At 43.6% G+C, this 24,708-nt stretch overlaps 1 protein-coding gene across 6 annotated transcripts in view; it reads left to right on the top strand.

The window, feature by feature from the left end:
* The window catches only part of PDE4B (phosphodiesterase 4B), a 712,123-nt gene that overhangs the window by 540,360 nt on the left and 147,055 nt on the right, over window positions 1–24,708 (top strand). For all 6 annotated transcript variants that reach the window (XM_056815007.1, XM_056815010.1, XM_056815011.1 and 3 more), the window contains 4 exons: window positions 5,491–5,685; window positions 13,887–13,923; window positions 14,034–14,104; window positions 21,405–21,454. In XM_056815007.1, coding sequence (XP_056670985.1) covers window positions 5,491–5,685; window positions 13,887–13,923; window positions 14,034–14,104; window positions 21,405–21,454 — 353 coding nt within the window. The remainder of the gene's footprint in view (window positions 1–5,490; window positions 5,686–13,886; window positions 13,924–14,033; window positions 14,105–21,404; window positions 21,455–24,708) is intronic.

Raw genomic sequence — 24,708 nt, 5'->3', positions numbered from 1 at the left:
TGGTGACTGAGTAAGATGTAGTTGGTTTCTGCCATCTACTGGTGTACTGTCTTAAGTGAAAGAGGGGGGGGGGGGGAGAGAAAGAGAGAAAGAAAGGAAGACAGGAAGAAAGAAAAAGAGGCAAGAAGGGAGGGAGAGAGAAGGAAGAAAGAAAGAAAGAAAGAAAGAAAGAAAGAAAGAAAGAAAGAAAGAAAGAAAGAAAGAAAGAAAGAAAGAAAGAAAGAAAGAAAGAAAGAAAGAAAGAAAGAAAGAAAGAAAGAAAGAAAGAAAGAAAGAAAGAAAGAAAGAGAGAGAGAGAGAGAGAGAAAGGAAGGAAGAAAGGAAGAAAGAAAGAAAGAAAGAAAGAAAGAAAGAAAGAAAGAAAGAAAGAAAGAAAGAAAGAAAGAAAGAAAGAAAGAAAGAAAGAAAGAAAGAAAGAGGAAGGAAGGAAGGAAGGAAGGAAGGAAGGAAGGAAGGAAGGAAGGAAGGAAGGAAGGAAGGAAGGAAGGAAGAAGGAAGGAAGAAAGAAAGAAAGAGAAAGGAAGAAAGAGAAAGGAAGGAAGGAAGGAAGGAAGGGAAGAAAGAAAGAAAGAAAGAAAGAAAGAAAGAAAGAAAGAAAGAAAGAAAGAAAGAAAGAAAGAAAGAAAGAAAGAAAGAAAGAAGAAAGAAAGAGGAAGAAAGGAGGGAAAGGAATGAAGAGGAGAGGGAGGAAGCAGGAGAAAGAGAAAGAAAAGAAGAGAGAGAGAGGAAAGGAGGGAGGGAGAAGGATGGAAAGAGGAGATTTTCTAAGGGTTTCTCATTGCCATATACTCTAAGTCACTGAAATAGCTTTATTACCTTTTGTAAACCATAATTGAAAATACTTCCCACCATTCCAGTCTGCCTTAAAGCTAGATTACCCATACATATCACCCCCGCCCACTTCTATCTCCAACTAACAAAATTCAGGTAACAACTAGGAGTAGCAGAAGGCGTCCTTATCCATCTGGGAACAAAGGGACAGAAGAGGCAGATGCCCTTCCCTTGATCTTTGGTCACTGTGTCATGAGTGGTAAAACGGAACTTGCTGCTTAGAAATAAATAAATAATAAACAAAACTCTTCTATGCTCATATACATAGGATCATTTATATCTAGAAGGGACTTCAGAGGTCATTTATTCCATTTTACAAATGAGGAAACTGAGGCTCTGAGTGCTTCAGTGATGAAACAAGGTCATCCAGGTGTCCCATATGGGATCATGGGCATTTGTATCTGATCCTAGAACTAGAGGAGAGCCATTGGAGTTTACTGAGGAGGCAAGGTGGCATGGTCAGACCTCCTAGATTAGGGTAAATTTTCCAATGAGTTTCCCCTCCCTGAAGGCCTTCAAACAAAAGGCAGACTTGTCAGGTCATTTGTAGAAGGATGTGCCCTGCCAAATGGCTTCTGAGGCCCCTGACCGCCCGGAAAACCTTTACAAACCCCCCCAGAGAAAGTTGGCCAGCCTGGTGTCAGGCCGTTTTCAGTTTCCAGCATGAATGTGATGTGACTTACAACATAGCAGTGCCTCTAGGCAGGCAGCTGGGAATTCAGGAGAGATCATGGAAAAAGACAATATGGAACAGGAAGGTAAAAGGTGGCAGTTAGGAGGAGAAAATACCCTACTGGAACTTGGTGGAGGAAGATTCAAGCATGGCATCTAGGGAGGAATGACTGTGTAAAAATGAATAGCTTGGACACTTCTTTAAAAAAAAGGAGTTCCCAGAAGAACTGACCAATCAAAGGAGTCACAAAGGCAGAATGAGAGATTTTGCCTGGTGAGGAGGCTACTGGGACATGATGGGGAAGACACATTCCAGAGTGATCTAGAACTGGCAAGATAAGATATATTCATGTAAAATAATATTAACAATGATGACAATGTGCAATTCTATTTAAGTGTCTATTTTAAAATAGATTTCATTCTTTTGTTTACTATATTGTCGCAAAGTATAATAAAACAAAAGTTACTCATAGTGTCCATATGGTGTTCCTTGGAAAGGGGAAATAGATCCTGAAAGAGATGTGAGAAGGGGATGTGGGAAGAGCTAGAAAGAAGGGCAAAGTGTTGGCAGAGTAGAATAGGAAAGTCAGGAAATCATCATTGTTTGCTCCCAATATTGCCCTGGGGAAAAACCCAAGTCATGGGGTTATAAACTCTTAAGATCTTGATCTTGAAGGGATTTCAGAAGTCATCTGGCCCAACCCAGACCTGGAGCAGAAGCTACTCAGCCTCTTCCTGAAAATCTCCAGTGACCAGGAAGTGAATTTCCAATAATGAAGCCCATTCCATTAAGGAATAACTTAACTCTAATGGCTTAGAGATTCTTCTTTACCTGCCTCAAAACCCATTTCTTTCTACACTCCACCCATTGTTCCTGATTTCAAAAAATGGGGAAAGTAGTTGTTGAACTGCCACCCCCACCCCCAACCCTACCTACCCCATCCCAACTTCAGCCGAGTCTCCTCCTCTTAACGGTAAATATCCCATGTCTTCATTCAACATCGGAGTACAGTGAGTGGGGAGGTATATAGGTGGATTCTGGGGCAGCAGTCTGGTGATGATGGTGAATGAGAATCCATGCATTAAGACTGTTTGGGAAGATCAAAGTGGGGATGGTAAGAGAGGCATGGAATGAACTTTCTCAGTAGGGCTTCTGGATCCATAAGATGTCTGTTTCTAGGTAGATCTAGACCATCTCTTCAACAAACCCCAGTAAATAGAACCCATACTCTGAAGGCTAAGTGGGTCTAGGAGTTTAATGAAATCTCTCTGTGGCTATATTTGCATGCATTATACAGCTCCACCTCAGGCTGGTTCCTCATCTCCTCAGTCAGTGGGTGTTTTCTGGGTGGCAGGAATTTGTCCATAAACATCTGAAAATATTCAGTCTGTGGCTAATTAGACAATGCAATTCTTCAGCTGGAAGCCCCTAAAGTGCTTCTGTTTAATCAAATTCTTAGCTCCCAGCCCCTCTTCTCTCAGAAATTCTGTGTTGTGACGAAGCCACTTGGCAGAGAGGGAGCTTGGTTCGTGTTCTAAGCTCAGTATCATTTTCTGGGATGATTTTTCTCTGCCCTCTCCATCCCTCTCCATTTTGCTCTGGTTTTGTTTCCAGTAAAAGATCTCTGATCTCATGTATACCATAATTTAGCACAAGCTAATGACCTGCCGGTGATTCCATGAGTCTATGATGGGGAAGAGGACTGTGTCTAGTTTAGGATCACAGGATCTGGGTTCAAATGGTACTTAGCTCACTTACTTGCCTAGGTGACCACGAGAAATCATTTAGTTAGAGAATTACACATTCACAGAGTTGCAATGGGCTTTTCTTGTCATCTAGTTCAACCCATACACCAGAAAGGAGTCCCCACTCTAACATACTCAATAATTAATCACCACACACACACACAGGCTGAGAGGTGGGATCCATTGGCTCTTAGGTCATGATAGAATGGAAACCCTTTAATTGGAGGAATTGTCCCAGCACCTAGCAATGTTTGGCATACAGCAGATGGTTCATAAATGCTCATTGACTGACTAATCCTTGACCTCAAATTCTGATTCCATGAACACAAGTCCCCCCTTCCTCCCAAGGACCTTTCTTGACACAGGGAGGGATCAGAGAAGTCCTCTCCCAGGATTACAGGCAAGTTCTGCCCTCAGCAGAAGTCTAGAACTCGCTGTCCTGGAACTAAAGACATGCATACTTATAGCTCCCACCGCAAAGAAAGATGGGGCAGCGATCTTTGGGCGACTGCTCTTGGCAAACACTTTGAACAGTCCGACCAGACGATTATCAGTATGGTGAATGAAGGAAATGGTGACTCCTGATTCCCACTCAGCACACATAGGCAATCCTCTGCCAAGTCTGGTTGTTTCTACCTTCTCTTAGAGAAGCTTCCTTCTCTCCACTCACATAGCCATCCTAGTTCCAATCTACTTGCCTAGATTGGTACAATAACATTCTAAATGGTCTCCCAGTTTCACATTCTAATTCATTAAATTCAATTATTGAGCACCTACTATGTGCAAAGTATTGTGCTAAGTGCCAGGGGACTCAAAAAAGAGGCAAAAGACAGCCTTGCCCTCAAGGAGCTTAATGGGAGACAAAATGGAGACAAATAGGCAGAAAGTGGGCTACATACAGAATAAAGAGAAAACAATTAAAAGAGGAAAAGAGGTGGAATTAAGAGGGGTCAGATTGCATCAAGCTCCAATCCATCCTCCACCATCACTAAAGTAGTTTTCCCTGGTCACACTCAGCGGCTCCCTATTACCATCAGAATCAAATATAAAGTCCTCTTTATGGCATTTAAATCTCTTCACAATCTGACCCCTCCTACTTTTCCCCTTACACTTTACTCCTCTATGCATCCCAGAACCCAGCTACAACGGTATGTTTTATCCAAACGTGTCACCCCTTACTCAATAAACTCTAGTGGCTCCCTATTGCCTCCAAAGGCAAACATAAAATTTTCTGTTAAGCATTCCAAATCCTTTATAATCTAACCGCTCCTGCCTTACCAGTCTTCTTACCCCTCATTCTGGAACATGTACTCTTCCACCCAGTGGTTCTGCCCTCCTCACTCTGCCTCAAACAAAACACTGGGCTCTCAGCTTTGGGCATTTTCTCTGGCTGCCCTCCTTGCCTGGAATGCTTCCTGCCTCATCTCCAAGTATTGGTCTCCTTTAAGTTCTGTCTAAAATCCCTCGTTCTGTAGGAAATCTTTCCTGGCTTTGCTTAATTCTGGCGCCTTTTCTCTGTGCATTAGTTCCAATTTATTCTGAATGTAGCTTGTTGAGGCATTTTGTGAGCTTCTTGTCTCTCATATTAGACTGTGAGCTCCTTGAGGGCAGGGACTGCCCTTTTTACTGCTTAGCAGCACAGTACTGGGCACATAATAGGTGCTTCAGTGCCTGGCTCATGGTAGGTGCTTAATAAATGCTTATTGACTGACTGCTCTACATTATCCCTCTGAGCACCGTGCCTTTGCACTGGCTGTACCCCATTCTTGAACTCTCTCTCCCTCCTCTCACCTCTGCCTATTAGTTTCCCCAATGTCCTTGATTCCACCTTATGCAGGAGACCTTCCCTGGTTTTCCCATTTCTCCTAGTAGTTAGGGCTTGAAATTACATGGTATCTGGCTTCCAGATAGATAGTTATTTGCCATTGTCTTCTCCCCTTAGATTGTAAGCTCCTTGAGGGCAGAACCAGAGGTTTTGTCTTCCTCTGTACAGCTGATGTTTAGTTAGCATAGTGTCTGGCAAAGAGTAAATACTGAAATGTTTGTTGACTGCAGTAGCAATCGATTACTGATATGGTACCTCATCAAAGGCTGGTCTGTCACCCAGTTAAAGCCTCATGAGATTTCGGGAAACAGGCACAATTCTGACAACATCCCATAATTCTCAAACGCCCAAGTCACTGACAACCTTGGCATCACCCCAGAAAACAAGCCACTGAATTTCTCCGTTTTCTTTTTCAGTTTTGATGTGGAAAATGGCCCGTCCCCCGGTCGAAGTCCACTGGATCCCCAGGCCGGCTCCTCCTCAGGGCTCGTGCTACACACCACCTTCCCAGGGCACAGTCAGCGCCGGGAATCGTTCCTCTACCGCTCAGACAGCGACTATGACCTCTCGCCAAAGGCGATGTCTAGGAATTCTTCTCTTCCAAGTGAACAGTAAGTATGAGCTGTCTGGTTTCCAGGCTCTCTCTCTCTCTCTCTCTCTCTCTCTCTCTCTCTCTCTCTCTCTCTCTCTCTCTCTCTCTCTCTGACTCTCTCTCTGTCTGTCTCTCTGTGCCTCTCTCTGTCTCTGTCTCTCTGTCTCTCTAACTCTCTGTCTGTCTGTCTCTGTCTCTCTGACTCTCTGTCTGTCTGTCTGTCTGTCTGTCTCTCTCTCTCTCTCTCTCACACACACACACACACACACACACATAGAGCTCCTCATTCTCTCTTCACCAGGGACCAATATGAGAATGAATAAAAAAAGATGCTGTGGATGTTTTTAAGCCCTCAGGAGCACTGCTGAGCAGTGGTGGGAACAGAGAAGTGTTGTCAAAGGCATTAACAATATGGCACGTTTGGGTTTGGGGAGTTGAAGTCTATTAGGAATTGGGGTGGTGAATGCTTTCTGTTTTATTTAGACAGCGGGGATCAGAAGGTACTTCGAAGAGCTCTTCAATCACATTTGGGTTTTCTGCTTACTGGGGGTCCCGGGATGGGGGGAGAGCAGCTGGTCAGGCACCTGCCTTTTCCTTCTGACAAATTATCATGGTGAAGTTGGTGGGGGTGGAGGGGGGGAGAGAGGAGAAACAGAAATGCTTCCTTCTCTCGAATCTTCCAGGAATGCCCATTGGTTAAGATACTTGCTTGGTGCAACTCTACTTGTAGAGCTCAATCAACCTCAGTCAAGTGTTTCCATTTTCCTCTCATTAATTAGGGGTTCCTCATTTTGATTTAAGGAACAACCACAGGGTTGTTTCTGGTTTATCTGATTTCAGAATCCAAATGACGTTGGATGCTGTAATCCAGCGTTAAAAGCTTTCTGGCCACAGTACAAGGCTTTTGATTGCATTGTTTCAAAACATTGCCTGTATGAATATAAGCAGTGACTAACTATAATCCCTAAGAGGAAAAATTCTCCTGGGTCCTCTCTGATTCCTAGAAAGGATTCACAAAATAGGTAAGAGTTCCAAAGGCAAAGTCAGAGAAGATGGATCACAAGGTACAATGGAAAGAATGCTGGTTTCAAATCTTTATCATGCCGTAATGGCATTACCTGGTGAAGACACAACTTCCCCATATGTATTTCCTCATATTCCCTTCAAATAAAGGGCACTGAACCTGGAATCTGGGGAGACATGGGTTCAAATACTGCTTTAGATCCTTATTAGTTGGGTGAACTTTAGCAAATCATTTCACCCCTCTGTGCCTCAATTTCTGTAAAACTGTAAATCTGGAAATGAAGGGAGTTGGGCTTGATGGCCTCTAACATCTACATGGCCTCTAACTCACTGATCCTATCCTAAGTGCTTGGACTTTGGATGATCTCAGAGATCTCTTCCAGTTCAAAATCTCCAAAGGTTTCTGTAGGAACCATCAACAGACACACCTCAATTTCCCTGAATCATCATGAATGGATTGGAATCTGTGTCCTCCCTTGGAGATCTCATTCACTCACAAGGCTTCTTCTATGCCAGTGATGGCCATATTTAGTGTTCCCATTCCCAATGACATCCCAGATCACCAGCTCTTTAGAGAGCGTCTCTCCCTTGAACAACTTACCACCTCAGCTCAGGCCATTCTAAAATAATATCTTTCTCCCCCCTCCTCCACACACGCTTCTGCTAATGATTTCACCACGTCTATGAATTCCATTGACCAGATGTTTTGTGTTCCCAATTCTCAGCCTCACATCCACCAAACATGGGATTTCTCATGGCCAACCAGTCAATCTAGACCTGTGGACCCCGTCTCGGGAGCAGCCCTCCTCGGAGAGCTTCCTGGGGCACATCAGCATCGCCAATCATTACTGGATTATTTCAGGCACTTCCTTGGGGCTCTTCCTGGCCCTACTCTCCCTTTGGCCCAATCCTTCCTTCCTGCCCCTGCCAGAATCCTAAATTATTGTTATACACTGAAATGTTTTGCCCAGAGCTGTCCAGTCCCTCCCTCTTCCCTTCCAAATCAAATTCAAACTTCCTTAAACAAAGCTTCCTAGAGCCTGGCATCCATCTTCCTTGTAAAATACATGCAGATGCATCTGTGTACATGTCTACACCCACACAAGCACACAGACCATCCCCAAAATCTCAGCCCACTTTTCAGCTATTAAAAATATAATAAGCATATTAATATGTCTATACATGTGTATACATGGCTAGCTTTAATAGCTTGAAATTTAATAGCTTAAACACTATATACGCATGTCTAAATCTATGTAGGTCTAGAAGAGCATCCATAACACACACATACATATGTGTATATGTGGATGTGTTTTTTTTTAATTACTGCAGTTTTTGCCAATAATCTCCATCTCCATAGGAACTTAACCAAACAATATTTCAAAAACAAAAGTCCAACTTTCCAATTGTACTCAGAAATGGACATTTCTAGAGAACTTTTTTCATCTTTTTTATTCAAAAATATTTTATTTTCCCAAATACCTGCAATAACAATTTTCCACATATGTTTTCTGAAATTATAAAATCCATATTGCCTCCTTCCCTCCCCTTATAGAACTTTTAAAACCATCAAAGTATACAACCAGAATCATCTCATTTGAGCAGTACAACAACCCACTGACTTTCTGGGTGCTTCTTTGGTTCTCAGGTTCATCCTGTAGGAAATGAGAAGATTAGATTGACTAATTTCTTGACTCCCAGCTCGAAAGTCTATGCTTCTATGAACCAAGTTTGTGAATATGTTGAAGCAGGCCAATTTTCTGAACATCATAATTGGGGCCACACCATGAAGAGAAGAGTAAAGAGAAGAATTAGTGATGGACTGAACTCATCTTCTTAAGTTCAAATCTGACCTCTGACACTTTATTAATTGTATGACCCTGAGAAAGTCACTTCATCCTGTTTGCCTCAATTTCCTCATCTGTAAAAAGAGCTAAAGAAGAAAATAGCAAACCATCTGGTCTCTGCCAAGAAAACCCCATATGGGGTCAAGAGTCAAACGTGGCTAAAAAATAGCTAAATATGTGTTGAATGAAATTTTGGCTATATTGATGATATTTCATTTAGAGCATCTTTTAGAGCCAAAAGATAAGTTTGTAATTGGCTCTATATGTTTATGGTACGCTAATCCAATTCAATTAAATGGCGCAATAAGCATTTATTAGGTGAGGTGCCTTCTGTGTGCAAAGTATTGTGGATTCAAAGACAAGAAGAACATTCTGGTCCTCAGGAAGTTTACATTCTACTACGGATGCAAGAGAAATACCAAGAAATAAATACAGTCATTTGAAAAAAGGAGAACACTAAACACCAGGAAGTTAGCAAAGTATAGGAAGTAACATCTGAGTAGTCTTTAAAAAAAGTTAAGTAACCTCAGGAAAAGAGACAAGGAAGATGTGAATTCCAAGCATAGAACCTGTTCAAAGACCTGGAGGAAGGAAATGAGTGGTCCAAATTGGTTGGGTTCAGTAGATAGTGCTCATGCACTATTCAGAATTATTTACAGCCATATTGACCTTGAAAATGGCTTGAAACATAATAATTAGAAATATCATTTTAATAAACTAATTAAACCTTATATTTAATTCACAAGAAACTCTATGTTTAATATTTCAGTTCTTTTAATTAGTTTTAATGGTTTTATTTTATATTTAAATGCAACTTTAAATTTAATCCTTAATAAAGTTATCCTATTCACCTTCAGAGTAAAAGTTGTGACGGTAACCCTTTACCTTCATGAAGCACATAGACGTTTGCAATGGTTTTCATATCAGTTACCCAATTTGAATGACATTAGCCAACCAACAAGCAATTCTTAGGTGCCTATTATGTGAAGGAATTGTCCTGGATGTTAGGGTTAAGAATATACAAATGGAACACTCTCTGCCCTCAGTGGGAGATATAACAAATATCATCTTACGGAATCCTCACAACAAGCCTTACCGATAGTACAGGAGGAAACCAAGGCAAGGGTCCACACACTTCATAGACATCTGAGATGGGATTTGAACACAAGTCTTCCTAACTCCAGATCTAGAACTTCATCCCCTTCATTTCTGAGCTACTGACTGGAGCTCTTTTTTTTTGTTTGTTTGTTTGTTTTTTTATAAAAACCCTTACCTTCCGTCTTGGAGTCATTACTGTGTATTGGCTCCAAGGCAGAAGAGTGGTAAGGGCTAGGCAATGGGGGTCAAGTGACTTGCCCAGGGTCACACAGCTGGGAAGTGGCTGAAGTCAAATTTGAACCTAGGACCTCCCGTCTCTAGGACTGGTTCTCAATCCACTGTGCTACCCAGCTGCCCCCCGTTTTTAAGGAATTAGGGCTTGTTCGTCCAATTAGGACACGCCATCATAGCAGAGAAGCAGAGAGCAGGCAGATTGCTCCCTATGACCTTCTTGTATCTTCTGTTACTGACACAAGTGATCTGTAAACCATGATGGGTGCTCACGTGGCTCAAAGGAACCGCATCCCCAATTCTGTTTCTGTCCTTGGTCCTGACCCTGGTAAGCCCTGATTGACCTCGTGAGGCTCACCTCATATCAGCCTGAATGGCGTGTGCCAGATATGTCCTTCTATCAAGAAATGCAACATAGACATCTCATCCACCCAAGTCAATCAGCCATTTATCAATCTGTTTACCAGTCTTGGGAATGTGGTAGTGAGTCTTCTCAGGCCCAAAGTGTATGATGGTACATAAGGGTTTGGGGCTTAGATTTGTCTAAATCCATGCGCCAAAACCCTTTATGTAAGGCATATTGGAGGAACATCATTCGATTGTAAGCTCCTAGAGAGCAGGGATTGTCTTTTGCCTCCTTTGGTGTACCTAGAATATAGCATAACGTCTGGTGTATAGTTTGCTATTGTTGTTCAGTTGTTTTCAGTCATGTGCAGCTCTCCATGATTCCATTTGGGATGTTCTTGGCAAAGAAAGGGGAGTGGTTTGCCATTTCATTCTCCAACTCATTCTATAGATAAGGAAACTGAGGCGAACAGGGTTAAGTGACTTGTCCACAGTCATGTGGCTAATAAGTGCCTGAGAATGGATTTGAACTCATGAAGATAAGTATTCCTGAGTCTGAGCCAAGTGATGTATCCACTGTGCCGACTAGCTGCCTGGCATACAGTAGGTGCTTAATAAATATTTCTCAATTGATTGATTGAAGGCATACAAGAAGAGCTGATGTCATTTTAACAGAGCCTGACACTCAGAGATGGAAAGCATTTGAAGAGCAGGTTCATCCTAGAGCTGAACAGACATCTCCTCCATAGGACCATTCACTCTCCTTGAAGGACTTCCCTGAAGGAAATACTGCTGCCTTCTAAGGGAGCCCAAGGCAAAGCTCCCGGACTGGAGACGATGCTATTGTTAGGGAACTCTCCCTCCCATCCATTGGAAATCTCCCTTTTGCTGTTTCTATTCCTTTCTCCTCACTCTGCCCTCATTTTGTCCATAGAACAAGGCTAAGCCCTTTCCGAAGGGACAGACCTTCCAATTGCTGCAGATGGATCGCTTCCTTTCTGGGCGCTTCTCTTCTCCATGATAAATATCCCGCACTTCTCTCTTCCATGTGATGGCCAGACTCTCCCGGTTAGTGAAAGGCCTTCCCTAAGCCTGGGGCTGAAGCATGGCTAAGGAAGGACATCAGATGTTGTCTCCCCAGGCCACAGGGCATGGGAGCCACCACCTTCTCTGTCCTGGGCACCATGCTTGCCTGGATTCTGGTTCAGATTTCTTGGGCTATTTAAGCTTCCATATCATGCTGTTGACTCCCAATGAGGCCACTGAAATCTCCAGATCTTTTACAGCTTAACTAGTCTGGGCATCAGTTTATGCCCCAGTCAAGCGGTTGCCCCAAGACGATATTGGCCCTTCTTGAAAGGAATTGTGAACAGGCGCTCTCTGGGTCTGACTCCTCTGGCATGTACTCAAGAAAATGGTTTTCTGAACCCAAGAATGAGGCGTTACATTTAATCCTATTAACATGTCTTAGTTGATGAAATCTATTTCATAGATTGGGGCCCAGGAAGGTTAATAATGGCTTGTCGAGTCACCCAGAGTTAGGATTTGAACTCAGATCCTATGACAACAAACCCTTTCCACTCCAGATGAGCAAACTGAGACCCAATTTGGAGCAGCTTGTCCCAAGTGACAAGAGTAAAGTAATACAGCCAGGAATGGAATCCAGCTCCATAACCAGCAGCAGTGCTTCCATGTTGGAAATAGTCCAGCTGACCTCTGATCTTCCCTCACACACTTCCATTTCCAATGATTCTTTCTTCTTCCTGCTCTTTTTTATTTTAACCCCTTACCTTCCATCTTAGAGTCAATACTTACGTATTGATTCCAAGGCAGAAGGGCAGAAAGGGGTAGGCAATGAGGGTTAAGTGACTTGTTGAGGGTCACACAATTAAGGAGTGTCTGAATCCAGATTTGAACCCAAGATCTCCCATCTGTAGGCTTGGCTCTCCATCCACTGAGCAGTTGCCCACTTCCTGCTCTTTACTCAACACAACATGTCTTTCCACAGGCTTCCCAAGGTGCCTCCAGTTCACCTTCACCTAAGCCAATTTCTTTCAATTATCATCTCCTACAAGAAGCCTCCTTTGACTTCTCTCCCCATCATCCAGTGCTTTCTCCTAATAGTCACTTTGTTTTTACTTTACATGGACTTGTACATGTATATATTCTCTCTCCAATTGACTCTAAGCTTCTTGAGGGCAGGGATTTTCTCATTGATATCTTTTATATACAACAATGCTTAGCAAATGCCCACAGACTGATCAATTTTTATCCTGGCTCTTGGTATGAAGCCTTCGGGAAGAGATCCATCTCTTAGAAAATTAAAAAAAAAATCCAAAATAAAAAAATGGAGAAAAAAGAGTTTGACTTAGGAGGGTGGGAGCGAATGTTTCTGAGAAGGGAAAAAGGAAAAAAGAATAAAAGAGTCCTCCGGGATTGCCAGATTACCTCCATGATTCCTGTCTCTCTCTTCCTCTGTAAGCCTCTTTCTATTCTTTGCTCAGGCATGACTTCTAAAGGACCTGGGCATCAGTTTGGCTGGATTGAGACTTAAGAAGACTTATCAAAGCATGCCTCAGTGAAGAAAATGTACTTTGGAAACCACTGAAGCCTCTCTTTGGCTCTTCCTAACTGCATATTTGCAGAAATCCATTCGGAGATTTTGTCTAGAAGACTCAAGAGAGGGGGCAGGCAGCCATCCACTCAACACTTTTTAAAAGTCACATTAAAAACAAAAGTAATGGGATTCCCAGACAGCAGCATTAAGGCTGCTGTTGGGTTCGACAAAAGCCAGGAAAGTCAGAGTTAACCTTTCCCCAGACTGTGAGGCCTTTTTTCCAGGGCTGTACCCTGTATGCCCAAGAGAGAGCCAGAGACAGAGAGGGGAGAAAGAAGGGAGGGGTAGGGGAAATGGGTAAAAGAAAGAGAGCAAAGGAGAGGGAGGAAGTGAGGGAGAGAGACAGAGAGATAGGGGGAGGGAGGGAGGGAGGGAGGGAAAGAGACAGAGACAGATGGGGGAAGGAGGGAGGGAAAGACAGACAGACAGACAGACAGAGAGGAAGAAAGGGAGAGAGGGAGGGAGAGAGAAGGAAGGAGGGAGAGAGGCAGAAACTGAGACAGAGAGAGAAGGGAGGGAGGGAGATAGAGAAGGAGAGAGAGAGACGGAGACAGAGACAGAGAGAGAGAGAGAGAGAGAGAGAGAAAGAGAGAGAGAGAGAGAGAGAGAGAGAACAAAGGCAATGCAGCCACCATGATTTCTGTTTCTCCAGGGCTGAGATCTGTATCTTTTTAGGTTCACTATTTTAAATATGGTTCCCCAGGGGATGGGATGTTGGTGTCATTTATATTCTCCAGACCTAAATCTAAACATTTTTATACCTGGGACAGAGTCAAAGAGTTACTCTGACGCTGCTGATGCTCCCTGGAATAGCCCGTAAGGTTTCTACTCATCTGAAGCACTGGACACTGCTGAGAAAGGAGGAAGAGGAAGACCTTAGGGTGGTGCTGTTGGTGGCCTTTAAATTTTTATACCTTGTAGCAAACCCCTAGTTGTCCAGTCCTAGTTACAGCATAGCTATTTCCCCGTACCGTTCCAGGGCCAATGTGTTCATTACCATGCAATTCTAGAGTTCGGAATCATTTTAATGCCTTCTTTTTCTCTCTTCTCTCTCACTAGACATGGTGACGACCTGATTGTAACACCTTTTGCACAGGTGAGTAGGAAACTCTTTCCCTATTTGTTTTCCCTGCATGCACCAGACCTCTCCCGGGATCACAGAGCCATTTTATAATCCCTGACCCTTTATGTTCATCCCCTTTCCAGGTCCTGGCCAGCTTGCGAAGTGTGAGAAATAACTTCACCATCCTGACTAATCTTCATGGAGCAGTCAACAAGTAAGTCAAGTCAATTTTGTTCACTCAGACAGCCCTATTTATGACGAGAATAGCATTTGGAGTCAGAGGACCTGAGTTTGAATCCTGGTGGACATAATGTCCTTGGGAAAGTCTCTTAACCTTTCTGGGTCTCAGTTTCCTAATCTGTAAAATGAAGAGACTAGGGACTAGAGGGAATTTAAGATCCCTTCTAGGCCTTAAACCCATTATCAGGTGAGATATTTGTAAAATACTTAGCCTGGCACATAGTAGGGGCTTCATCAAAGTGTTTCCTTGATGACCCTGTCATCAGTTACTTGCATGGCCTTGGGCATGCTGTGTCTTCATGCCTCAGTTTCCTCCACTATAAGTAAAGCAATCTGGATTAAATAGCTTCTATCTTTAAATCTTCATTTCTAAGAGCATTTTGGAAGCTTTGCAGATGCAAATGTCACTTTATAGTTCAGCCACAAGATGGAACCCTTGATCATCGTTCAAATTGAAACACTGTTCACATCTAGTCCAATCCACCTCATTTTACAAGAGATGGAATCAAGCCAAGGAAGAAGAGTCAGAGGCAAGTTCTCTGACTCCATACGGAACCCTCTTTCCATTGCACCACTCTAGAAGGTTAAGTAAATCTCATGATACCACACAGCACCTGACGAAGGAGGGATTCTAACCCTGGTCCTCCAACCAAAACCAAAGCATTTACTCAGCACCTTGCTAGGCACTGCAGCTACATTGATAAAAAACCAAAGGGAGCAGCAGCCCCTGCCCTCAGGAACCTTACTTTCTATCTGAATGATGAATATTCAATGGGTTTACCAATGGAATCATCCAACAAGTGCTCAGAGTCTGGGGGAGATGAGATTGAATAAGACCGTATCCCTGGCCTCTAGAAGCTTACTCTCTTATAGAAGTTTAGAACTGGAAGATGCCCTGAACCAATAGCAATACAATAGCAACCTTGGTGCTGCTGGTGACCTTCCCAGAGAGAGTCTAGGGCAAGCCCCATGGAAATCACCAGACAAGAAAGTTTGTTCAGCAAATTCAGTTGAGGCTTGAGCTGGGGCTGGGAGCAGACAGGAATTTGGTCTTACTTCCACATCCAAAGCCTTGTTCCAGGACCCTTCTCTTTGGATTCCATGGTTAAAAGACAGAAGCTTCCACCAGAGGAGACAGCATTATTAGGAAGGAGCTCCTGTCAGGGGAATCCACCCATAAAGGGACCCTTTGGGTAGCTTCCTATTTTAATTCGTCATGGTTTCCAATATAAAAGGCATCCATGGGTGGTACATCGTGAGCTGGCCTGAGCATCAAGGTTCAAGTCCTACCTCTGATCCATGCTGGTCATGTGACCACAGGCAGGTCAATTACGTGTCAGTGCCCTGGTTAATTAATTCTCTAAACCAAGAGTTCTGTGGATGGATTACAACTTGGATGAGAACAAAGAAGAATCCATCTGAAGTTCCATTATTCCCTAACTGAAATTTTGCAGTTACTTCTGTAATGAATGTAGGCAAGCAGAAGGTATGGATTGGCACTCCCAGATTCCTAGGGTAGTCTGTGAAGTGCTGAGCAGGTTTGCATTGTGTGGAAGGTCTTTACTACCTCACCATTCTGAATCTACTGGTGACACCCCCAAAAAGCAAAAGCTCGTGAAGTAAGATGCTCAAGGCCAGTCTCATCCTCCTGAGACAAATCCCGCATCCCCCTGCCTGAATGGCCTTTCTAACTTCTGCTCTCATCTTGGAGGCAACGAGGCAGCTTAATAAATGCTTGCTTAGTTGGATTGAATCAAATTCCGTGAAATATGTCCAATGGAGATTTTGTTGGAGAAAAGAACCAACCCCGAAGAATTATATGCTTCTGAAGAAAGGCACAAAGTCACCTCTATCTTCCCTCACTGTAGGAAGTCAGGCTAGCATCATCCTGAATTTTACCACCCAGAGTGTGAAAATCCCCATGTTCCTTTCTGGCTTCCTTCCAATGAAATATGTCCAGGTGCAGTCCTTGATCTGTCTTTTTTTTTCTTCACGGGAAGTGTATTTAAGTTCAAATACATTTTTAAAAAAGTCTTGAAGGCAGTGAAGGAAAGACAGGGAGAAAAGATTTAAAAAACACAGTGTTCATCCCTGGTTGCCAATTCAGTTCAGTTATCCCCGCCATGCTTCATTACAACATGGCGACCAGGTGGGTGGATGGATGTCTTGCCATTGGGGGGAGGCCTGAAAAATAGAATATGGGGCTGGGATCGAGAATCTTATGTCCATCCCTATTGATGTGGGAGAAGGGGGGAGAATGATGGGAAATGATGCAACATGGTGGTGTTGAGATGCTTTTAATCTAAAGATCATAATCCTTTGGAAAAAAATATAGTACTCTAGATTCAAAGTGGCAAAGAGTCTACAAGGTCAACTAGACCACCCCCTTCAAAACAGAGGAGGAAGCGGAGGGCCAGTGAAGTCTAGTAAGTTGCCCAAGGTCACACAGCTAAAGTGGCAGAACTAAGATTTATGTTCTCTTCTCTACTCTCTACCTGTGAGAGGCCAACTTTATTTCCCTACTTTTCTGCAAAGCAAAGGGGTTGGTTCTTCCCATCTCTTTGTCTCTAATGACATAAACCAATCAATTAACAAGCATATCTTATATGCCAAGATCTGTGTGATTTTGAGAAAAATGCTTAGAAATCTTAAAGCAGCACCCATAGGTGAGTTGACATTCTTATTGCTTTGTTGATGATAAAATAATAACCAGTATTTCTATAGCACTGTCAGGTATAGAAAGTTCTTTTAAAGTTTACCTCACTTGAACCTGACATCACCTCTGTGAGATGCTATAACTATCACAAGCCCCATTTCATGGATGGGAAAATTAAGTCTAGAAAGGATTAATATACTCTGTGAACTATATAAATATAATGTAACATAACATAATATGATTAATACAATTGGGAAGCAGGCATAAAATTAGTAGATATGAGAAGCTGATTTGACACAGGGTCTCTCCTGACCTCTAGTCCATTTTTCTTTCCATTATACTAATATTTCTACTTATTACCAAATCATCAGCTTGGTATCCTGGATAGAGAGCCATCCTCAGAGGAAAGAAGACGTAGGCTCAATTCCCTTCTGACACATAACAGCTGTGTGACCCTAACAAGTCACTTGATCTTTTAGTGCTCCAGATGATAACTAATCTGAGATGAAAAGCTTCAGAATGGGGAGGTTCTGAGCCTGGTAGGGTTTTTCACACTTGGAATTGGTTCCTAGGAGTGATGAAATCATAGATCCAGATTTAATGAGAACTTCCAGCTCTTTGGTGTTTTTAAGGTTTGCAAAACTCTGTCCTCACAACAAAACTGGAAGGAAGGTAATGTTATAATCCCCATTTTTAATTAAGAAAACTGAGCCCTAAGGCATAAAGTGACACATCCAAGGTCACTCATCCAAGGCAGGATTTGAACTCAGTCTTCTGGCCTCGAAGCCAACATCCTTTTCTATTTTACCATTCTTTCCAGGGTTACCTACCTAGTAAATAGCAATGCCATTCTCATAGATTTAAAAGTTGGAAGGAGCCTTAGAAATTAGACCAACTAACTTCTTCATTTTACAGGTGGGTCAACTGAGGCAGGCAGGTTATTTTTTTTTTAAACCCCTACCTTCCATTTTAGAATCAATACTGGGTATTGGTTCCAAGGCAGAAGAATGGTAAGGGCTAGGCAATGGAGGTAAAGTGACTTGCCCATGACCTCACAAAACTAGAAAGTGTTTAAAGCCAGATTGAACCCAGCACCTCTCATCTCTAGGCCTGGCTCTCAATCCACTGAGCCATCTAGTGGCCCCTAGCAGGTCAGTTCAAGGACTTGTACAAAGTTGGGGAGACCCACTCACACAGAGATAATAAGCGGTAAGGCAGTTCCTCCAACTTCATATTCAATATCCTTGCAAGAGTTCAAGTCTTGATTGTCTGATACCAAGTCCAGCCATCTTTCCAGTATTCCCTTGTGGATTGGAAAAACTATTTTTTCCTGATCCTGCTCTTCATTGACGTCATCCCTGTCACCTTCATCATCACCTAACATCTGTTGCTTCCCCCAAATGCCACACATAAATGACTTCCTGCCAGGAAGCGAGACACCTTGGGCAAACAGGCTGCGTTCACTAGGGTGGACCATAAGAGGTCCATTGTCCACTCATGCCCAAGTCATAAAATGTGAGCCAGCCCCCGTATGGACCATGAGAGGCAATGCGCCTCCTCAAAGAATGGGACTTCCTTTGAAGAAGGTGCCTGTTTCCTGCAGACCCATAAGGAACCCCTTCTTTGGCTTGGCAATGCAGAGAGCTCTCCACCTTGGTCCCAATCTGATCTCCACACCAGGCAACTTTGGATTCTTTGCCATTTTCTTTGCATTATTTCATGGGGAACTCTAATGCACAGACCTATCCCTGGGTCCCTCTTCTGCCGTTACTGGCGCCATGGCTTTGGGGGAACTACTTCTCCCTTCCAGGTCCCAGTTTCCTCATTTGTAAAATAGGAAGAGTGAGACTCAAACTCTTCTCACACTCATACTGAAAGGGGACATTTCTCTTCCCCCACAAATGCTACTTGAGATTCCCATTTGAAATGCTTCAGATCTTAAAAATAGCTCAAATTTACATAGCGATCTGTGTCCAAGAGCCCGGAGAAGTGAGGAATGAAAAGATTTAGCACCATTTTACAGCTAAGGAAACTGAGGGACAGGAGTATCACATGGCAGCCCACCATCCCACAGCACTAGGAGTAGGACCAATTCTTACATGGGCTCTTTTCAGGGACTTTTCTTCATAATCCAATTCTCTTTCCATTATACTAATAGTCAAGCCTATGTCTTCCTTACTCTGAGCTCTGAGGACAGCTCTCTATCCAGGATACCCAACGGATGATTTTTTTTTTTTGGTCATCAGTTGTCTACGCTTCCTCTTTAAGCTATTCTAGCCTCAAGACCCTGAGTTCAAGGTCTACGACTGACCCAGCTTGGCTTTGTGTCCCTGAGCAAGTCACTTCCTTCTCAATTTCTCTGGAAAGTCTCTAAAAATGTAAATTGAGGCACAATTGTCAACCTCTAATGACATGAAGTAACATCCCCAGAAGCCCTCTGCACCAATGAAATCACAAATACATTGGTGTTTTTATGACCACTAACGATAACCACTAACATTGGATGAAGGCTGGGAGCCAGGAATATGTGACAAGAAGAGTTTGTCCTACATGTTGAGGGTTCAAATTAGAAGCCCTGGCGCGAGAGTAGCCTCCCTCAGTATTCTGGTGATGCAAGTAAATGCTGGCCACTTGCCTCTTTCTAAATGTTCACTCAAACATCCTTTATTTCAAACATATACTAATGATGAATAATGCTACTGGGGCAAGGAGTGAAAGCCTGGGGGGCAGGCGTCCCAGATGTGACCCAAGAAGAGTCCCTTGGCCACTCTGACTAGAATTGCCCTCACTTATAGCGTGGAGGGATGGGCTAAAGTGGCCCATTCTGCCTAGTATGGAGGATTGCTTGCTAAGTGTGAAATGACTGGTCTAGGGCTTGGATTCTGACCTGGAGAGAGGTTTGAGGAGTGATTTCGGTCAGTCATTTGCCTTTCCTGGACCTGTTTCCTCATCTGGAAAATGGACCTCACCTAGGAGAATCTCTCCTTTGTCACCTCACGGGGCTGTTTTCAGGGAAAGGCTTTACCAACCTTGATATGCATCTGAGGATCCCAGTGGATGCTTGGAGGTCAGCAAGTCCTACTACCTCACTTACAGATGAGGAAACAGTAAAGTGCCTTGGATACTGGAGTTGAAAAAGACCTCTAACGCCATTTTGTTTAAACCCCTCCTTCTTATAGATTAGAAAACTGGGCCCAGAGAGATAAAATGCCTAAAGCTGGATTTGAAAGGACCTCAGAGACCATCTTTACAGATGGAGAAACTGAGACCCAGAGAGGATGCTAGCCTAAAAGACATAGAGCTGGAGTCCTCCAAGACCATATTTCAAAATAAAACAAAAAAAGGCTTTCATTTTACAGAAGGAGAAACTGAGGCTCATACAGGTAAAGTGACATGCTCAAGACCAGGCAAAACTGGGATTTAAACCCAGATCTCCTGACTCTAAATCAGTGCTCTTGCCATGTCATCAATCCACTCCTTAGATGATCTAAACCAAAGTTCCTGCCAGGTCTGACATTCTATGATCTTACTGGAAAAGATTTACTATGGAGATTTCACTCAACATAAACAATTCCTGAGTAAGCATGGAAATCTCCTGAGGCATCCTCCTTGGAGAAGCAAAAGAAGAAAAAAACAAGGGGTGAGGGGAGAGCCAGGAACAAGGCTGGCTGGGGAACTAGAGCAAATGACTTCCTTCCTGGAAAGTCTGAGGTTCCTGAAGTCATATAGAGGGAAATTCCAGGGCATGGAGATAGTGAGAAAATTGCAGAAGTCCTTTGCCTTTTGTTATAAGAGTTTGTGGCCCCCTATTGAACTAGGTTGCCATTAGGACTACAGAGTAATGATCTCTCTCTCTCTCTCCCTCCCTCCCTCCTTCTCTCTGTCTCTGTCTCTCTCTCCTCTCTGTCTTTCTCTTTCCCTCCCTTCTCTCTCTGTCTCTGTCTCCCCCCTCTGTCTCTCCCTCTCCCTCTCTGTTGCTATCTCTGTCTCTCTGTCTGTCTCTGCCTCTGTCTCTCTGTCTGTTTCTGTCTCTATGTCTCTCTCTGTCTCTCTCTCTCTCTCCCCCTCACTCCTCTCTGTCTTTGTCACCTCTGTCTTTGTCTGTCTCTCCCTCCCTCCTCTCTCTCTCTTTCTCTCTCTATGTCTCTGTCTTTCTGTCTCTGTCTGTCTCTCTGTCTCTCTCTCCCCCTTACTCCTCTGTCTTTGTCACCTCTGTCTTTGTCTCTCTCTCTCTCTCCCTCCCTCCTCTCTCTTTCTCTCTCTGTATCTGTCTCTGTCTCTCTCTGACTCTCTGTCTATATCTTTCTCTCTCTGTCTGTCTCTCTGTCTGTCTCTCTGTCTGTCTCTCTCTCCCCCTTACTCCTCTGTCTTTGTCACCTCTATCTTTGTCTCTGTCTCTGTCTCCCTCCCTCCTCTCTCTCTCTTTCTTTCTCTCTCTTTCTTTCTCTGTCTCTGTCTCTCTATGTCTCTCTGTCGCTCTGTCTCTCTTTCTCTCCCCCTTACTCCTCTGTCTTTGTCACCTCTGTCTCTGTCTCTGTCTCTCTCTCCCTCCCTCCTCTCTCTTTCTCTCTCTGTCTCTCTCTGTCTCCCTCTGTCTCCCCTGTCTCTCTCCCCACAGGAGGTCTCCAGCTGCTACCCAGCCTCCTGTCTCCAGAGTTAATCTTCAAGGTAGGCTGTACCGCTTAGTCTTGGTGGATGGTTTTAGGACAATAAATGTGTCCCCTTGTTCAAAATCTGTGTATCTGCATAGCTTTTGTCTGCAAACCTGAGTTTGTCATCCCAAGGTAGGAGGAATTTGCTCTCGTTTTTTTCTTTTGTAAAATCAAGTCAGAGGAGCTGTGGGAGGTCTTGTCAATCTACATGTGCTGCTGACCTGTCAGAAATGCATGGATTTGTGCCAATTAGAATTCCCAGCCCAAGGAGATGGGGCCGAGCTGCACTCATTTGGGCCCTGACCTCCCGTGATTGGGCCCAAATGAACTCTCAGGCAGCTAAGCCTGGTGCCATCTCTCCCCATCTGGCCTGTGGGGCACTAGCTAGCTCCCTGAGGCTCTTCCAGATCTTGCCTGGACTGTCAGGGACTGCCCAGATCCAGCTCCTTCCCAGCTGTAGAGTCTGGGTTATAGATCATCCCTCTTGGAGAGGGGCCAATTAGTTCTGCAAAGGTGTCTTGGCAACACCTGCCTTCTTCTCCTTCAATTGTATACCATCCACCATGACATTTTTTTCTCAGAGTAAAATGGAACTGGTTGAATATAAAGCTCCTGAGAACAGGAGTTGCTACTTTCTTTTATCTTTGCACGTCTGGTACCTAAAGCAATACGTGGTGTACGGTATGTGCTGAATACAACAGACCGTTCTAGGCACTGGGGACTGGTTTGTTCAGCGTCCCTTAAGAGATGGCAGCTTGGCGTCCCAAATTCCAAGACTATCTTCTCGAGCTTTCAGAAATTCAAGAGGACACATAGGAGAGACGATGGGCGCAGGGATTTAGGGTGCAAAGTCACTTTAGAGGCCTTCAAGCTCAAGTCCCTCATTTTATAGATGAGGAAAGTGACCCCAAGGAGGCTAAATCAAATCATAGCAATAATAACATTTATAGAGGGCTTTAAGATCTGCAAAACACTTTACAAAAGCTGTCTCCTCTGATCCTTGCAAAGATCTAAGGAGACTCTAGTTTAAAAAATAAAATACTTCTTTTGTAAAATTCCTACAGCAAAGGCCTGATCATGTCTTCCAGGCAAGAGCCTGGAAATTGGTGGGGAAATGTGCTGGAGAAGACAGGAGGGGATGGAAGTCATGGAGTGAGCAATGGAGTAACTTATCGTAGGCTAGAGCAAAAGACCCATAAAGAATGTCATCAGAGAAGGGTTTGATCAAAAAGAAAGATGACTTGGGCAGGTCACAGGAACAAAGACAACTGATGAGCAGATAATATATTTTTTAAATTCAATTTATTTTTTTTTTCAATTCACAGCAATTTATTTCACCTACCTCTCTTCTCTTTGCATATTCATGCAGAGAAGATTCGCACACTGACCAATTCTGAAAATATTTGTCTTATTCTGCATCTTAAATTTCTGTCTTGAGAGATACCAAGTCCTGGCCTCAGACACTCCCTAGTTGTGTGACCCTGGGCAAGTGACTTACTTCAGATACCTAGCCCTTACTGCTCTTCTGGCTTGGAGCCAATACTTAACATCAACTCTAAGACTGAAGGAAAGGGTTTAAAAAATAAAAATCTCTGTTTTGAATCCCTCTCTGTCAGGAGGCAAGTAGTAGGCTTCAGCACCCATCTCCTGGGGCCCTGCTTGTTCACTGGAATGGTCAGAGATCAGAGGCCTTTCAAAGATAGCTGGACAGGCCCCAACTTTCTTTCGTTGCTGTCCTGAGTGCCCAGAAATCTTTGAGGAAGGCCCTCTGAGCTTTGAGTAAAACCCCTTCGGAGATTTTATGAGAAGACAACCCAAGCAAGAATACAAAGGGATGAGCTGAGATGGGGAACATTGGAGGGAGTGGCTACTTCAGGGAGGAATCAGAGAGGAATCTCCAGTTGTACAAGGAATTGTGCTGTGTCCTGAAGATACAAAAGGAGGATGAAACCAAACAGAGCTTGCCCTCTGGGGACTGCTAGTGAAGGCAGAGGCTTGCTCAACTTTTAACAGTTCAAAAAGATGACAGTGTGAGAGTGTGAGCGAATGAGTGTGTGAGAGAGAAATGAGAGAGGGAAGGAAGGAGGAATGGGGAAAAGAGAAAAGGAGAGAGACAGACAGAGGCAGAGAGACAGAGAGAGAGAGACAGAGAGAGAAGGAGGGAGACAGAGGGAGAGTGCAGGGAGGAGGGAGAAGGAGAGAGAGAAGAGAGACAGGAGAGAGAGATTGAGAGAGAGAGACAGACAGAGACAGAGACAGAGAGACAGAGAGAGAGAGAGACAGAGAGAGAGAGAGACAGAGAGAGAGAGAGGATGGGAGGGAAAGAGACAGAGAGAGGGGGGGAAGGGAGAGAGAGGAGTCAAACAGAGAGACAAGACCCACAGGAGGGGAGAGAGACAGGGAGAGTGAGAGAGGAAGAAAAGAGAAATGGAAGAGACAGAGAATAGAGGGAAGGGAAAGAGAGGAGAAGAGAAAGAAGAGAGGAAAGGAGAGCTATTACCTATAGAGCCCTCTGATACTGAATCAAAGGAACTAAGAAGTTCTTCATCTGTACACTTCAAAAGCCTGGGGGTATTTGCTGTCTCATTTTCTTCAGAGGCTCCCTACAGAGAATCTCTATAGTGTATTTTTGAAAATAACTGTGCTATAGCCTTAAAGATCAAAGTAAGGCGTATGGAAACCACTGGCATGTCATGGTGTTGGCCAGGCAGCGAGACATTGGCACTGTGATTTGGATCCGTTGGATTCATCAAGGTGCTTCTGACGTCAATCAGACAATCTCAGCTATGCTTTCATGGTTTTGTCATTAATACTGACACACAGTCAGGAGAAATATGAAATGTATGGCTATAAACAACCCATCCTGGAGCCAAGGCTCCCTTTGGAAAAACGATTATGCGATTCTTGGCACAGTAAATGCAACTTGGCAACTGGCAAGCCTCGTGGTGATGTCTGGAAGGCAGGGTGGTAAAGCATCTATAATACCAATTAGGTGGTTTAGAAAGAAAATTTTTTAAAAAGGAACTGGCCTTTTTGTGGCGATACCAATTATTACGTAATTATATGTTTCAGAATCTCCTTCACGTTTAACCACAGGCAGAAGAGGAAGGAGGAGAAATACATCCTGTGTTTTGTTCTTATTATCAGCTTATATACACCAGGCAGATTTTTCCTGTCTTTTTAATATCTATCAGGCTGTGACAAAAGAGACCATTGAAATGCAGACTTTGAAGGGGGTTGCAGTAATGTTTTAGAGGACTTTGGAACATC

Source organism: Monodelphis domestica, chromosome 2 (genome assembly GCF_027887165.1).
Source record: "Monodelphis domestica isolate mMonDom1 chromosome 2, mMonDom1.pri, whole genome shotgun sequence".
In the NCBI taxonomy this organism is placed as follows: Eukaryota; Metazoa; Chordata; class Mammalia; order Didelphimorphia; family Didelphidae; genus Monodelphis; species Monodelphis domestica.
This window is presented reverse-complemented; position numbering and strand designations above follow the sequence as displayed.